At 41.7% G+C, this 17412-nt stretch overlaps 1 protein-coding gene across 5 annotated transcripts in view; it reads left to right on the top strand.

The window, feature by feature from the left end:
* The window catches only part of ADNP (activity dependent neuroprotector homeobox), a 41113-nt gene extending 26979 nt beyond the window's left edge, over positions 1-14134 (top strand). For 4 of the 5 annotated variants that reach the window (XM_034947245.4, XM_034947244.4, XM_055104865.2 and 1 more), the window contains 3 exons: positions 482-594; positions 2382-2474; positions 9965-14134. In XM_034947245.4, the coding sequence (XP_034803136.1) occupies positions 487-594; positions 2382-2474; positions 9965-13072 (3309 nt within the window). In that variant the 5' untranslated portion in view covers positions 482-486 and the 3' untranslated portion in view covers positions 13073-14134. The remainder of the gene's footprint in view (positions 1-481; positions 595-2381; positions 2475-9964) is intronic. The other variant, XM_034947248.3, reaches the window with a different exon arrangement.
* The last annotated feature ends 3278 nt before the right edge of the window (positions 14135-17412 follow it).

Here is a 17412-nt window from a genome sequence, read left to right as displayed (position 1 = left end):
ACTTTGGGGTGCCAAGGCAGGAGGATGGCTTGAGTCCAGGAGTTTGTGACCAGCCTTGGCAACATAGTGAGACCTAGTCTCTACAAAAAAATTTTAAAAATTAGTTAGGCATAGTGGCGCACTCCTGGAGTCCCTTCCTCTTGGGAAGCTGAGGTGAGAGGATCACTTGAGCCCAGAAGGTTGAGGCTATGGTGAATCGTGAGTGCACTGCAGTCAATGAACCATGAGTGCACTGCACTCCAGCCTGCGCGACAGAGCAAGACTCTGTCTTAAGAAAAGGAAGGAAGGATGGATGGATGGATATATCAAGCCATATGCACATGAAAGCAGGTGTGTGTCTGTGTGTGTACACACTAGATGAGGATATCTATGCACCTTTTTTGTCAGATGGGTAGGTTTTATGATCCTATCGTCAGTGGAATTAGTAAATATTACAAGTTGTACGTGTTTTGACTTTGACTTAAATTTTTTTTTCCAATAGAAACTATGTTCCAACTTCCTGTCAACAATCTTGGCAGTTTAAGAAAAGCCCGGAAAACTGTGAAAAAAATACTTAGTGACATTGGGTTGGAATACTGTAAAGAACATATAGAAGTAAGTAGCATGTCATTTTTAAATTTTAACATGACTCAGCTTCTGATCCATTACTTTGTGTCAGTGGCCAAGATGGCTAAATCTTAGATGTGATTCTGAATTTCAGCCACAGCAGTAGCTTCACAAAAACATTCTCAATAGCATTAACTTGTGCCTTTCTCCCTAAAATGGGCTTTTTCATTTTTGCATCCGGAAGCAGAAGGCTACCATTGAGGACTTAAGCATGTCAGGCATTGAACTAGGTGCCGTAAAGTTGTCTATACATTTAATCCTTAGAACAACCATGGAGGCGGGAGGCAGTGTAGCAATTCTTATCTCCACTTCACAGATGAAGAACAAATAAATAGGCCCAGCCTTGCAGCTGAGAAAGTGGCAGTGTCTGTGGGACTCAAAGCCTATTCTCATTCTGATACGCCTGAATGTTCTGGTTGACCTTCTTCTAATTGTTGAGGCATGCTTGTGTGGGTGCTTGTTGTCTCTTTCCTTAGGATTTGAGCATTTGTTGCCCCTTTTGACCCATCATAGACTATTACTTTCCCCCTTGTATAACAGTTTGGGCTTTATGAACTGTTTTTCAAGCTGTTTTATTCTATGAGCTTTATAACAGCTCTGTGGGATAGCCATGCAGTGGTCTCCTTTTCAACATCTCACTGTTCCAGGTCTTATGGTTTGTTGGTCAGAGCCCCTGATTGAAAAGAAATGTTTGAAGCTGTTTCCCCCACTAACCTTTAAGTTCTAGGTGGCTAGGGAACATAGCTACCTTGTTTATCCATTTAGCCCCAGCACCTAGCACAGTGTTTTGCACATAATAGGTGATCAGTAAGTGTTTGAATGGAATTGGAAGTAAAAAAGCAAATTCATTCATACAACAGGTTTTCTTATTTTGAGTTCCACTAATAATACTTGAAGAGTATGGCATGGAAACAGAAGCTGCTCAAAAGTTGACTTCTCTAGTCACGTTGTTCCAAGTGTGGAAGTAGCCCTTCTCCAACCCCAGAGTTCAGGTAGATCTGCCCAAATGAAACAGTCCATTCACTTTGCACTCTGTGGGGTCATCTTCATAGAAATAATTAATGCCAACATCACAGTACATTTTCTGTCATGCATTTGATTTGTTCCTCCTATGATTATTTATGTGTAGACTTCATTTTCCACCTTGAACTGTGAACTTTTTAGGAACAAGTGGGATTTTACCCTAAGACTTTTAATCTTCCTAGTCTGGAGGGAAGTGGACCATTAAATTTTTACATGAGAGTATAAATTTAACATCATACTGCTTAACTTTCTTTGAATAGCTTTCTTTCTGCCTTTTTGGGTTTGAAATTTGAGTTTTCTTCCTGATCTGATCTCCTGCCCCCTCCCCTCGAAAAAAATCTTTTTTTTTTTTTTTGCACAGAACCAGAAATCATATTTGCAGTGCTGTAAGCAAACATTGCTATTTTAGACACCATTCCAGTACTGTAACTGACGAGTTAGAGTACAGTACTCTAATGAAAAGTGCTTTGATATTAGTGTGTGGCTGAATTTTTTACTTAATTAGAACTTCCAGCAATTTCCTTGGAAACCTGACTGACCATCAGGAAAGTGGTTGGTTGATATAAAATGTAGACTGCAACTTCCATATGCCTTTTTATATTTAAGAGCCTTATCACTCCTAGTTTAAGTCCTTGTTGACGTTGGTTTTCCTGTGCCTCTCCCCATCTTAGTTAAGAGGTGAGATTTACATGTAAGATTGGGTTAGCGTTTATACCACTATGTTTTTGTAAACTTATTTCACTGTTTTCTAGGATTTTAAACAATTTGAACCTAATGACTTTTATTTGAAAAACACTACATGGGAGGATGTAGGACTGTGGGACCCATCGCTTACGAAAAACCAGGTAAGTGGCACAGGGGACTCCTCAGGTGGCAGCATGCTTGGTGTACTCCCTTTTCAGCCCTAGGCCTTTTATGGCGGTGCAGTGATTGCGGGCAAGTGCCAAACATCCAAAGTGGCAAAATTGCATTTCATATTTTCCTGACCAGTGGGAAGACTAAGAAAAACTTCTTGTCCTTTTTTGTCATTGGACTAAAACTTGAGGTGTAAGAAGAAACAAAATTTTGTTACTTAAAAGTTACGAAGCCTGCTGTATCCCACCATTTCCCCTAAAAGTGCTCTGGCTCTATTTTTCTGCATCTGTGTTGCCATTCTTGTTTTTTCTGCACAGAAAAAGACAAGACCCTTCCTTACATTTAAGCTTTTCTTATTTCCCTATGTTGATGGCACCCAACTTCTATGGGAGGCCTGGGGAAGTGACTCTGTAGGATGTCAGTGACAGAGAGATAAAACTTTACAAATTGGCATTAAAAACAATATTAGCACTGCCAGCAAGTATCAATAGATGATGATGATGTCATATAGGTGATATTTCCTTCTGCATAGAGAGAGGTAATTGTCAATTTAATTTTTACCATTACCTATTTTAGGAGTGATTCTCATTTTGCATTAATGATCTGTTCATCTATCGGAACATACTTTTCAGGAAATTAATACTCAGATATTTGACTTTTTTTTTTTTTTTTTTTAATACCCGAGGCAAAGTTACTAACCAGCAGTCTTAGAATGAGAATACTTTCCACTGGGACACATCATTTATTTAATTCAGTTTTATCAATCTGAAAGCCTCATAGCTGAATACTAAAGAAGAGTTGAGCTTTGAGAAGCAGAGTATTTCATCATGGTTCAAACCAGTATCTGAAACAAGTAGGTTTCTAGAGAGAAAAGATAATCTCTTGCCAAGCATGTCAGTTCACCTGCCTTCATCAAAGGACTGACTGCATAGGTGTTAACAATCATAATTCTGAAAGTTGCTCTTTGATATCAGTATATTCTATAATGTATTATTGGCTTTTAAATACCACACCCTCCTCACAGTCTGTAGGACATTTTTATTTAACTTCTTGATTTGAATTAAAGCAGCTATTACTTCATTAGCTCTTTTGAAGTGTTCTTGGTTGAGAAGGAACAGCAAGGCTTATAGAAGAAAGCCAACTTTTCAAATCAGTCTTTCTTTTGATCAGCGCTGAATCTGATACTACACTGTACTTTAATCAGAGGAAAAAATGGAGATGTGCCTTTTTTCTATGAAAATTTATCCATAATGGGGAAAGGAATAAAAGATATAGCTTTATCTCTTGTAATTGTCTAATTGCACTAAAACATCGTGGGCCCTGAATTTTACCGCAGTCATTCACCACATAACGACATTTTGGTCAGTGACGAACTACATCTACAACAGTGGTCCCATAAGAATATAATTGAGCTGAAAAACTTGCTACCTTATGACATCATAGCGCAACATATGACTCATGTTTGTAGTGATACTAATGTAAACCCACCTGTGCTGCCAGTCATAGAAGTATAGCACATACAGTTATTTACAGCATATAATACCGTCGTGCATTGCTTAATGATGGGATGCATTCTGAGAAATGCCCTGTTAGGTGATGTCATTGTTGTACAAACATCATAAAGGGTACTTACACAGACCTAGGTGGTATAGCCTCCTATTACCCCTACGCTATATGGTATGGCCTGTTGCTCCTAGGCTACAAACTTGTATGGCATGTTACTATAAGAGAATACTATATACTGAATACTATAAGAGTGATTAACACAATGGTAAGTATTTGTGTTTCTAAACATAGTGAAGCATAGAAAAGGTACAGTAAAAATACAATATAAAAGAAAAATTGGTACACCTATATTGGGCACTTGCAGGACTGGAAGTTGCTCTGAGTGGTGACTGAATATGAAGGGACATTATTGTACATCACTGTAGACTTTATAAACACACTTAGGCTACATAAAAAATAAAACTTTAAAATTCTTAACTTTTGAATCTTTTGTAATAACACTTAGCTTAAAACACAAACACGGCAACCTGCTCGGGTCCCCTTCCACACTGCGGAAGCTTTGTCCTTTCACTCTTCATAATGAATCTTGCTACCGCTCCAAAAAAAAAAAAATTGTACAGCTGTATAAAAATATTTTGTCTTCATATACTTACAGGCTTTTTCCTAGTCTTAAACTTTTTTTTTTTTTAACTTTTTAAACTGTTGTTAAAAACTAAGACACAGACATAATTAGCCTAGGCCTACACAGGGTCAAGATCGATGGTATTACCATTGCCACCTTCACAGCTTGTCTCACTGGAAGGTTTTCAGGAGCAGTAACACACATGGAGCCATCATTTCCTGTGATGGCAGTGTCGTCTTCTAGATACCTCCTGAAGGATCTGGCTGAGGCTGTTTTAGAGTTAACTTTTTTTAAAAAAATATAGAAGTAAGTGGTACACTCAAATAATGATTAAAAACTCATTACCGGCCGGGTGCGGGGCTCATGCCTATAATCCCAGCACTTTGGGAGGCCGAGGCAGGTGGATCGCCTGAGGTCAGGAGTTCGAGACCAGCCTGGCCAACATGGTGAAACCCCCTCTCTACTAAAAATACAAAAATTTGCCAGGTGTGGTGGCAGATGCCTGTAATCCCAGCTACTCGAGGTTGGAAGTGGGAGCGGGGGAGGCAGGAGAATCGCTTGAACCTGGGAGGTGGAGGTTGCAGTGAGCTGAGATCGTGCCATCGCACTCCAGCCTGGGGGACAAAAGCAAGACTTCATCTCAAAAAAAAAAAAAAAAACCTCATTACCAAAATCCTTGCATACTTAAGTCCCACAGTTGGCCCTGGAGAACCTGCATATACCAAAAGCTAGCCCTCTGTATAAGAGGGTTTGAGCATCCTAAGAATACTGTATCTTTGATCTACATTTGTTTGGAAAAAATCCACATATAAGCAGTTCAAACCTATGTTGTTGAAGAGTCAACTATATAGTAAATACTAGGTGACAGAAATTTTTCAGCCCCGTTATAATCTTGGGGGAACATAGTCGCATATGCAGTCTGTACTAGACAGAGAACATCAGCACATGACTTCCTGATAATGACAGTTAAAAACCGTATTGCCAGTTTATGTATTTACTATATATACTTTTTATTTTAGAGTGTACTCCTTTTTAAAACAGCTTTTCATGGTAACTGGTAGCAGCCTCATACAGCTTGTGTTCACTGTGTCTCTTGATTGCATCATTCTTGTGCATGGTTTAATCTCATGGTATTTTGTTCATCATGGCCCCTAAGCATACAAAATCCATAATGTTGCCAGTAAGGGGCCATGTTGAGTGATTAACCTGGAAACAGAAGTGATTAAGGACTACGAAGGTGGAGAATCAGTGATGGTTATTTCTTGCCAGTCAGGCTTGTCCCATTTTACCATAGCTATGATCTTGAAGAACAAGAACAAAGTGACAGAAGCTGTTAAAGCATCTTCTTCATTGAAGGCAATGAGACTAACAAAAATTCAAGAAGGGCCTTTATCAGACACACACAAGCTTCTGATGACCTGGATTGAAGAGCAGACACAGGTGCACACGGTGCTGTGTACCTCTCAGCACCATGATGATCCCAAAGCAAAAAGTGTGTTTGAGGTGTTGAAAGAAAAGGCTGGACCTGGCTGTGATGTTGAATTGACTGCTAGTTCTGGGTGGTGTAAACAATTCAAGAATCGTTATTCATTACATAATGGGAAAGTGGTGAGTTTGTGAGTGCTGATGTAAAGGCAGCTGAAGAATTTTGGGAAACTCTAGATAAGCTGAGTCTGGAGGAAAATCACTTGCCAGAACAAATTTTCAATATGGATGAAACCTTTCTATTCTGGAAACAGATGCCTGAAAGGACTTTGATCCATGAGGAGACCAAAGCAATGCCAGGCTTCAAGTCTTTTAAGGACTGGATGACCGTCTTGCTTGGGGGCAATGTTGCAGGCCACAAATTGAAACCCTTTGTGATTTGGCATGGTGAGAACCCTAGGGGCTTCAAGCATATCAATACACACACACTTGGCCAGTGCACTGCAGGAGACATAAGAAGTCGTGGGTGACCCTGCTCCTCTTTCAAGATGCCCTCCTGAATAGATATGCCTGCAAAGTGGAGAAGTAGTATTGAGAGAATAACATACCCTTCAAGCTTTTGCTTATTGTCAATGATAAGCAAATGCCTCCTTTAAGTGGTGTTTTTCATCCCAGTATCAAACACCACCTCTTTGATCCAACTGATGGAGTTACAGCAGCTTTTAAGGCGTACTATCTGAGAAAGGCCTTTGTCCTGTCGTCGCAGCCTAGGGAGACACTGAGAAGATTCTGATACAATTCTGGAAGGATTGCAATATCTGTGACTGCATTAAGAATCTTGCTTGGGCTTGGGTTGATGTCATCAAGGAGTGTATGAATGGCATCTGGAAGAATACACTCGAGGTTTGTCCATGACTTAAAAGGATTTGCATAAATCACAAAGTCTGTGGTTGAGATGGCAAACAACTTTAACCTGGGTGTGGATGAGGACAACAGAGGAGCTCCTAGAGGTGATTCCTGAGGAATTGACTGGTGAGGAGCTGTGGGAACTAGAACAAGTTCCCGCATAGGTGAAGAGGAAAGAGAAAAGGAAACTGCAGGAAAAGCAAAAGAAGAACCCTCAAGAAAATTCAGTGAAGGATTTAGCAGTGCAGACCTCAGCAAGCTACTTAAGTTTGAAAACACGTGGCCGGGCTTGGTGGCTCACGCCTGTAATCCCAGCATTTTGGGAGGCCGAGGCTGGTGGATCATCTGAGGTCAGGAGTTCAAGACCAGCCTGGCCGACATGGTGAAACCCCGTCTCTACTAAAAATACAAAAAAATTAGCCGAGCGTGGTGGTGGGGCGCCTGTAATCCCAGCCACGAGGCTGAGGCAGGAGAATCGCTTGAACCCGGGAAGTGCAGGTTGCAGTGAGCTGAGATTGTGCCATTGCACTCCAGCTTGGGTGACAAGAGCAAAAAAACTCCATCTCAAACAACAAAAAAGTTTGAAAACATGGATCTCAATACCAAAAGGTTTTTATTAATAGAGAAGAATATTCATGGTTCATTATCTGCTTACAATCAAATCTATGATGAAAAAAGGAAACAAAGCACCGTGGGCTTATTCTTAATAAGTGTGAGACCTCCTCAAGAAGAGCCTAAGGCAGGTCCTTCTGCAGTTATCCAGAAGAAGGTATTGTTACCGTGGGAGATGGCAGTTCCATGTGTGTTCCTGTTCCTGAAGACCCTCCAGTGGGACAAGATGTAAAGGTGGAAGATAGTGATACTGTTGATTCTGACTCTCTGTAGGCCTAGACTAATGTATGCGTTTGTGTCTTAGCTTTTAAGAAAAAAAATGTTTTTAAAGTTTTTGGGTTTTTTTTGAGACGGGGTCTTGCTCTTGTCGCCCAGGCTGGAGTGCAATGGCACGATCTCAGCTCACTGCATCCTCAGTCTCCTGAGTAGCTGGAATTACAGGCGCCTGCCACCACGTCCGGTTAATTTTTTGTATTTTTAGTAGAGATGAGGTTTTACCATGTTGGCCAGGCTGGTGTCGAACTCCTGTCCTTGTGATCCACCTGCCTTGGCCTCCCAAAGTGCTGGGAAAGTTTTTTTTTTTATATATATTTTTTTAAGCTTATAGAATAGGCATATGAAGATAGAAAATATTTTTGTACAGCTGTACAATGTGTTTGTTTTTGGGGTTTTTGTTTGTTTCTGAGATGGAGTCTTGCTATGTTGCCCAGGCTAGAGTGCTGTGCTGTGATCTTGGCTCACTGCAACCTCTGCCTCCTGGATTCAAGTGATTCTCCTGCCTCAGCCTCCCGAGTAGCTGGGATTACAGGTGCCTGCCACCATGCGCAGCTATTTTTTTTATTTTCAGTAAAGGTAGGGTTTCACCATGTTGGTCAGGCTGGTCTCAAGCTCTTGACCTCAGGTGATCCACCCGCCTGGGCCTCCCAAAGTGCTGAGATTACAGGTGTGAGCCACTGTGCCTGGCCAATCTGTTTGTGTTTTAAGCTAAGTATTACTACAAAAGAGTCAAAAAGTTAAAAATTTAAAAGTGTATAAACCACAGCAAGCTGAGGTTATTATTGAAGAAAAAATATTTTTTAGGGCTGGGCACAGCGGCTTGCAATCCCAGCACTTTGGGAAGCCAAAGCAGGAGGATTGCTCGAGCCCAGGAGTTCAAGGCCAGCCTGGCAACAGAGGGAGACCCTGTCTCTACAAAATTTACCCTAGTGTGGTGGCACACACCTGTAGTCCCCAGGACTGAGGCAGAGGTGGGAGGATCGCATGAGCCCAAGAGGTTGAGGCTGCAGTGAGCCGATTGTGCCACTGCACTCCAGCCTGAGCAACAAAGTGAGACTTTGTCTCAAAAAAAAAAAAAAAATTTTTTTTTTTTTTTTAGTAAAACTTGTGTAGCCTAAGTGTTCATAAAGTCTACAGTAGTGTACAGTAATGTCCCAGGCTTTCATATTGACTCACCCAGAGTAACTTCTAGTCCTGTAAGCTTTGTTCATGGTATCATTTATCTTTTACATTGTATTTTTACTGCACCTTTTCTGTGCTCAGCTATGTTTAAACATACAAATATTTACCATTGTGTTAATCATTGCCTATGGTAATCAGTACAGAAACATGCTGTACAGGTTTGTAGCCTAAGAGCAATAAGCTATGCCATGTAGCCTAGGCGTGTAGTAGGTTCTACCATCTAGGTCTGTGTGAATACACTCGAGGATTTCACACCATGATACATTTTTCAGAATGCATCCCTGTGGTTTAGCAACACATGACTGTATAGTAAACCTGAAGTCTTTAGTAACTTCCTTCATTTAGGTTATTCTTGTTATTTCTAGCTGCAAAATGTTTATCTTGAAGTCATTTGTCTTTGGTTTAACTAAAATGTGACTTTTTTCCCCTAAACATTGAGAAAGAACTTAGCATTTTTTTAATTTACACTGACAAAAATATTTGGTTTAAGATAGCTTTTTTTTGAGTTTCTATTTGATAAAGTTACTATACAAAAGGAAAAAACATACTAAAATCAGTGCTTTTTTTTGAGACAGTTTTGCTCTTGTCACCCAGGCTGGAGTGCAATGGCCGATCTCGGCTCGTTGCAACCTCCACCTCCCAGCTTCAAGCGATTGTCCTGCCTCACCCTCCTGAAGTAGCTGGGATTACAGGCGCCCACCACCACGCTCAGCTTATTTTTTTGTATTTTTAGTTGAGATGGGGTTTCACCATGTTGGCCAGGCTGCTCTTGAACTCCTGACCTTAGGTGATCCACCCACCTCGGCCTCCCAAAGTGCTGGGATTACAGGCGTGAGCCACCACGCGTGGCCTAAAATCAATGCATTATTAAGAATATCCGGGGGGGATCTGGAATCTGTTAACTGCCTATCTGAAGTGGCATTCTAATTCTAGTTTTTGTGTTTACTTTAGGACTATCGGACAAAACCTTTCTGCTGCAGCGCTTGTCCATTTTCCTCAAAATTCTTCTCTGCCTACAAAAGTCATTTCCGCAATGTCCATAGTGAAGACTTTGAAAATAGGATTCTCCTTAATTGCCCCTACTGTACCTTCAATGCAGACAAAAAGACTTTGGAAACACACATTAAAATATTTCATGCTCCGAACGCCAGCGCACCAAGTAGCAGCCTCAGCACTTTCAAAGATAAAAACAAAAATGATGGCCTTAAACCTAAGCAGGCTGACAGTGTAGAGCAAGCTGTTTATTACTGTAAGAAGTGCACTTACCGAGATCCTCTTTATGAAATAGTTAGGAAGCACATTTACAGGGAACATTTTCAGCATGTGGCAGCACCTTACATAGCAAAGGCAGGAGAAAAATCACTCAATGGGGCAGTCCCCTTAGGCTCAAATGCCCGAGAAGAGAGTAGTATTCACTGCAAGCGATGCCTTTTCATGCCAAAGTCCTATGAAGCTTTGGTACAGCATGTCATCGAAGACCATGAACGTATAGGCTATCAGGTCACTGCCATGATTGGGCACACAAATGTAGTGGTTCCCCGATCCAAACCCTTGATGCTAATTGCTCCCAAACCTCAAGACAAGAAGAGCATGGGACTCCCACCAAGAATCGGTTCCCTTGCTTCTGGAAATGTCCGGTCTTTACCATCACAGCAGATGGTGAATCGACTCTCAATACCAAAGCCTAACTTAAATTCTACAGGAGTCAACATGATGTCCAGTGTTCATCTGCAGCAGAACAACTATGGAGTCAAATCTGTAGGCCAGGGTTACAGTGTTGGTCAGTCAATGAGACTGGGTCTAGGTGGCAACGCACCAGTTTCCATTCCTCAACAATCTCAGTCTGTAAAGCAGTTACTTCCAAGTGGAAATGGAAGGTCTTATGGGCTTGGGTCAGAGCAGAGGTCCCAGGCACCAGCAAGATACTCCCTGCAGTCTGCTAATGCCTCTTCTCTCTCATCGGGCCAGTTAAAGTCTCCTTCCCTCTCTCAGTCACAGGCATCCAGAGTGTTAGGTCAGTCCAGTTCCAAACCTGCTGCAGCTGCCACAGGCCCTCCCCCAGGTAACACTTCCTCAACTCAAAAGTGGAAAATATGTACAATCTGTAATGAGCTTTTTCCTGAAAATGTCTATAGTGTGCACTTCGAAAAAGAACATAAAGCTGAGAAAGTCCCAGCAGTAGCCAACTACATTATGAAAATACACAATTTTACTAGCAAATGCCTCTACTGTAATCGCTATTTACCCACAGATACCCTGCTCAACCATATGTTAATTCATGGTCTGTCTTGTCCATATTGCCGTTCAACTTTCAATGATGTGGAAAAGATGGCCGCACACATGCGGATGGTTCACATTGATGAAGAGATGGGACCTAAAACAGATTCTACTTTGAGTTTTGATTTGACATTGCAGCAGGGTAGTCACACTAACATCCATCTCCTGGTAACTACATACAATCTGAGGGATGCCCCAGCTGAATCTGTTGCTTACCATGCCCAAAATAATCCTCCAGTTCCTCCAAAGCCGCAGCCAAAAGTTCAGGAAAAGGCAGATATCCCTGTAAAAAGTTCACCTCAAGCTGCAGTGCCCTATAAAAAAGATGTTGGGAAAACCCTTTGTCCTCTTTGCTTTTCAATCCTAAAAGGACCCATATCTGATGCACTTGCACATCACTTACGAGAGAGGCACCAAGTTATTCAGACGGTTCATCCAGTTGAGAAAAAGCTCACCTACAAATGTATCCATTGCCTTGGTGTGTATACCAGCAACATGACCGCCTCAACTATCACTCTGCATCTAGTTCACTGCAGGGGTGTTGGAAAGACCCAAAATGGCCAGGATAAGACAAATGCACCCTCTCGGCTTAATCAGTCTCCAAGTCTGGCACCTGTGAAGCGCACTTACGAGCAAATGGAATTTCCCTTACTGAAAAAACGAAAGTTAGATGATGATAGTGATTCACCCAGCTTCTTTGAAGAGAAGCCTGAAGAGCCTGTTGTTTTAGCTTTAGACCCCAAGGGTCATGAAGATGATTCCTATGAAGCCAGGAAAAGCTTTCTAACAAAGTATTTCAACAAACAGCCCTATCCCACCAGGAGAGAAATTGAGAAGCTAGCAGCCAGTTTATGGTTATGGAAGAGTGACATCGCTTCCCATTTTAGTAACAAAAGGAAGAAGTGTGTCCGTGATTGTGAAAAGTACAAGCCTGGCGTGTTGCTGGGGTTTAACATGAAAGAATTAAATAAAGTCAAGCATGAGATGGATTTTGATGCTGAGTGGCTATTTGAAAATCATGATGAGAAGGATTCCAGAGTCAATGCTAGTAAGACTGCTGACAAAAAGCTCAACCTTGGGAAGGAAGATGACAGTTCCTCAGACAGTTTTGAAAATTTGGAAGAAGAATCCAATGAAAGTGGTAGCCCTTTTGACCCTGTTTTTGAAGTTGAACCTAAAATCTCTAGCGATAACCCAGAGGAACATGTACTGAAGGTAATTCCTGAGGATGCTTTAGAATCTGAGGAGAAGCTAGACCAAAAAGAGGATGGTTCAAAATACGAAACTATTCATTTGACTGAGGAACCAACCAAACTAATGCACAATGCATCTGATAGTGAGGTTGACCAAGACGATGTTGTTGAGTGGAAAGACGGTGCTTCTCCATCTGAGAGTGGGCCTGGATCCCAACAAGTGTCAGACTTTGAGGACAATACCTGCGAAATGAAACCAGGAACCTGGTCTGACGAGTCTTCCCAAAGCGAAGATGCAAGGAGCAGTAAGCCAGCTGCCAAAAAAAAGGCTACCATGCAAGGTAACAGAGAGCAGTTGAAATGGAAGAATAGTTCCTATGGAAAAGTTGAAGGGTTTTGGTCTAAGGACCAGTCACAGTGGAAGAATGCATCTGAGAATGATGAGCGCTTATCTAACCCCCAGATTGAGTGGCAGAATAGCACAATTGACAGTGAGGATGGGGAACAGTTTGACAACATGACTGATGGAGTAGCTGAGCCCATGCATGGCAGCTTAGCCGGAGTTAAACTGAGCAGCCAACAGGCCTAAGTGCCAGGTTCCCTGGCGTTGGTGACATGCTGCAGCCTGGAACTCTGATCTCCAGTGTGACTGCAAAGCTGTCTTCTCACTGGTACTGCCTTGTGAGTACTGGTTGGACTGTGGGGCATGTGGCCGCTGCAGTTCCAGTGGTTATTTCTAAGTCTATGACAGGACAGGCTGTTCTTGCTTCAGAACCTTCTCTGACAGACACGGTAACTAAATGTGAAAAACCAATAAGCTGGTGACTCATGAATACACACGAGGAAAAGCAGAGGTTTATTTTATCTGCCTTTTCAACATTTCTTTCCCTCTGTGAAATGATTGGTCAGATGTCTTTGAGAAGTGTTAAACTAATTCACATGGTAGTGTAGGGCCAACATACAAGCTACCAGTCTAATGTGTATAGTAGACTTTGGGAAAAGCGATTTTTTTTCATGTATTCATTCTGAATAGTTGAAATGTATATTTGTACAGTCTTTTAGACCTATTCAAGTGATGCTCATGATCCTGTTACTGTGTGCCCATCATAGATTTCTTTTTTTAGTGTTGCCCTTGCTGTGTAATAAACGCTCTATCTAGTTTACCTAGCAAAAGCTCAAAACTGCGCTAGTATGGACTTTTTGGACAGACTTAGTTTTTGCACATAACCTTGTACAATCTTGCAACAGAGGCCAGCCACGTAAGATATATATCTGGACTCTCTTGTATTATAGGATTTTTCTTGTTCTGAATATCCTTGACATTACAGCTGTCAAAAACAAAAACTGGTATTTCAGATCTGTTTTCTGAAATCTTTTAAGCTAAAATCACATGCAAGAATTGACTTTGCAGCTACTAATTTTGACACCTTTTAGATCTGTATAAAAGTGTGTTGTGTTGAAGCAGCAAACCAATGAGTGCTGCATTTTGGATATTTAGTTTTATCTTTAGTTCAACACCATCATGGTGGATTCATTTATACCATCTAATATATGACACACTGTTGTAGTATGTATAATTTTGTGATCTTTATTTTCCCTTTGTATTCATTTTAAGCATCTAAATAAATTGCTGTATTGTGCTTAATGTAAATATTTGCTTTATTACACATGACAGTCCTGTGTGTCCATTATATCTTTTGCCATTTAATGCCATAACTCTTTCATCAGAGATGGCAGCCACAGTCACAGAGGAAACTTGCGGAAAACCCAAGATCTGTCATCTGCAAATAGAATGCTTTCTCTTGAGGCACCTGGTACAAAATCTGTTTTTCGTTTTTTTTTTTTTAACTGAAAAATAAACACCCTTGAGTTTTTCAGTTCACCTTTTGTTAAGGAGCAGAGCCTGCATATATATGTAAATGTCTCAATGATTAAAAAAAAATGTAAACATGGATTGGCATTAATTTGCAGGCAGAATCTTAATAGCCTGATGGGTTTTTTTGTTTGTTTTTTTCTTCTAGATGAAGTTAAGCGTTCGTTTTCACCTTACGATGGGAACAACTGTAGTGCAGGCAGCTCTGCCTCTGTTGCCACTCTTGGCCCTCTTGCTATTAAGGGAAAGGCTTTGAAGAGCACAGCACTGACAGGGCTGTAAAGATGGAAGGAGCTGGTATTTTACCATGCGTAGATTCCCAAGAGAACTTGTACTAAAAAGCAGAAAGTTACAAGGAAGCAGAATTAGGCCAACATTTCCAGCAATTAAAACAATGATGGGAAACTCCAATCCATGAGGAGGCTGGTCAGTCACCTCAAGGATACTGGCCTAAAGAAGTCTGAAGTGGCTGATGTCCATAACTTCTGAGTCCGTTTCCAAAAGAAAGACTCTTGTTAATGCTGTTAACAGAGAGTAGAGATTTGACCAGCCTCTCCCTAAAATGTTACGCTTCTCAACAACAGTACAGGAAGAAGTGCAAGAGTAGACTAGAACCTTTAAGGAATTTGGGGCTGGAACGGAGCTATGTTGCATCTGTTGTTATACAGGTAGATTATAAATTCTACATGCACCAGCCAAAACTTAGGATGTCCCCAAATTAAGATACTACAGATTACCAAATCAGAAATAACCAGCTGGATTTAGGCCAGCTCACATTTATTTGGAAATTACCCTCCCTGATTAACAGGCTTCTGAGTTGTACGTGGAGGACTAATGAGACTTGTACAAGACACCACGGGGCTTGGGGTCCAGGTCCCAGTTGGATATCAGAACAGACACAGATAAGTGTGTTTCCTCATTAAGGTGGTGGGAGTGTGCCTTTTGGCATTCAGAAAAGGGTTTAGCCACCCTAAGAGTTGGAAATAAAGATTCCCAACTGGAAATGTTGCAGAATCCCTACAAGTGTCTCAATAAAAGCCATTTTAAAAGAATATTGTTGCTACTGTTTGCTTTTCAAATAATCTGGAGATCGTTGGCTATGGCAACGTGCTGCCACCTAATTAGAGAATGCCTGTAAATGTAGGCTGAACAATTCTAACATGAGAAAACCTAAGTATCCTACAGAGGATTGGTGTGTTTTGTTTTGTTTTTGTGGGTGTCGGGGGAGGGGGGTGGGGAGGCGTGTTTTTGGCCCTGCAGGTTTTCTCGTGGGAATGAGTTCACTCAGACAAGCTAGGACTGTGGCTTCTCTCCCTGTTCATCACATAGAGCATTTTCTCATCCTATCTTTGGTTCCTTGTCATTGTATAGGGAGAGGAGAATCTTTATCAAACAGCTTCATTCCCTCTTGCAATTCAAGCAGAAAGGGTGTCTATGCCTCATATCGCTCTAGAGTTGTATGTCAGTTTGATCCCAATGCCTGCCCCTTTGTAACATCCATTTCTGGCATGAACAAAATGAGTGCCAAATTTGAAAACTGCGATGTATTAAAGATGGGAGTTTCCCATCTGAGATGCTTCACGCTAGAAACAAACCTGCTTATTGCCAAATAAGTACTACCATACAGAAGTGTAGTTCCTTTACTACTTAGACCTCAGACTACTAGCACTGAGTCCTCAAGATGAGACTCAAGAATTATCACTAGGTGGTTCGTTTTTTGTTTTTGAGATGGAGTCTTGCTCTGCTGCCCAGGCTGGAGTGCAATGGCGCCATCTCAGCTCACCGCAACCTCCGCCTCCTGGGTTCAAGCCATTCTCCTGCCTCACCTTCCCAAGTACTGCCGGGACTACAGGCACGTGCCCCCATGCCAGGATAATTTTTTTTTTTGTATTTTTAGTAGAGACAGGGTTTCACCGTGTTAGCCAGAATGGTCTCCATCTCCTGACCTTGTGATCCACCCGCCTCAGCCTTTCAAAGTGCTGGGATTACAGGCGTGAGCCACCACGCCCATCCATCTCTACGTGGTTCTATGCCACTAACATTTGAGAACCATTTAGCTTGATGGAAATTTTCTTTCCCTAATGAAATTAAGTAGAACATGTTGAACACATGGATTTTGCAGAGTAGCAGGCAGTGTTTTGTTTTGTTTTTCTGCCTGTTGTGACCCTTCCAGCCCCCCTGCTGAGCAATAATTAGGTGCCAGTTGAGGCATGTTTCACCAAAATGTCATGGAGGAACATCTCTAAAGCTTCCAGAAGACTAGAAATGAAGAGGCTGTTCCCACCATTAGGAAATGGCATTCCAACATACCAATTATCAGTGGGTCACCATGAGGTAATCTAGAAGAAAAACATCTTAGCTGATACAAACTTGACAGGTTTGAAAATAAAAGGCATTTCTCCCATCTGCTGGAAAGTTGGCTTGAAAGCTTGACCAAAGCAAGGTCCCCATTTGCTAATTCTTTGCATCCTGCTTCCCACCAACTTGTACCACTTGGGTAACGGACTACTCGCTGTAACTTGAATGTAGTGGAGCTACAGTATAGGGGGGGTTGTGTTTTAAAGTCAGCATATAAGAGTTGCATATAGTCAAAATCACCCCCGAAAGTTCTTGTCATTATTTCAAAGTGTCCAACCAAGAGGAGGGGACGTGGGAAGGAAGGTCCCTAGTCATTTCCAGAACAAATCTTCCACGCTATTTAATGAGTTTGGCTGCATGTGTATGTTTTCAGCTTACAGCGTTAATGGATCTGTGATGCAAACCCCTTCCCCATCCAGGACACCACCTAACCTTAAGGTGTAAGACCATTCAAACCTGAACTGGTTTTTGCAATTAAAAATCCTTATTTTGGCCGGGCGCGGTGGCTCACGCCTGTAATCCCAGAACTTTAGGAGGCTGAGGCAGGTGGATCACCTGAGGTCAGGAGTTTGAGACCAGCCTGGCCTACATGGTGAAACCCTGTCTCTACTAAAAATACAAAAATTAGCCGGGCATGGTGGTGGGCGCCTGTAATCCCAGCTACTCAGGAGGCTAAGCCAGGAGAATCACTTGAACCC

The sequence above is a fragment of the Pan paniscus genome, chromosome 21 (assembly GCF_029289425.2).
Source record: "Pan paniscus chromosome 21, NHGRI_mPanPan1-v2.0_pri, whole genome shotgun sequence".
Classification (NCBI taxonomy): domain Eukaryota; kingdom Metazoa; phylum Chordata; class Mammalia; order Primates; family Hominidae; genus Pan; species Pan paniscus.
The sequence above is the reverse complement of the archived record's forward strand: the minus strand, read 5'-3'. Positions and strand labels throughout refer to the sequence as shown.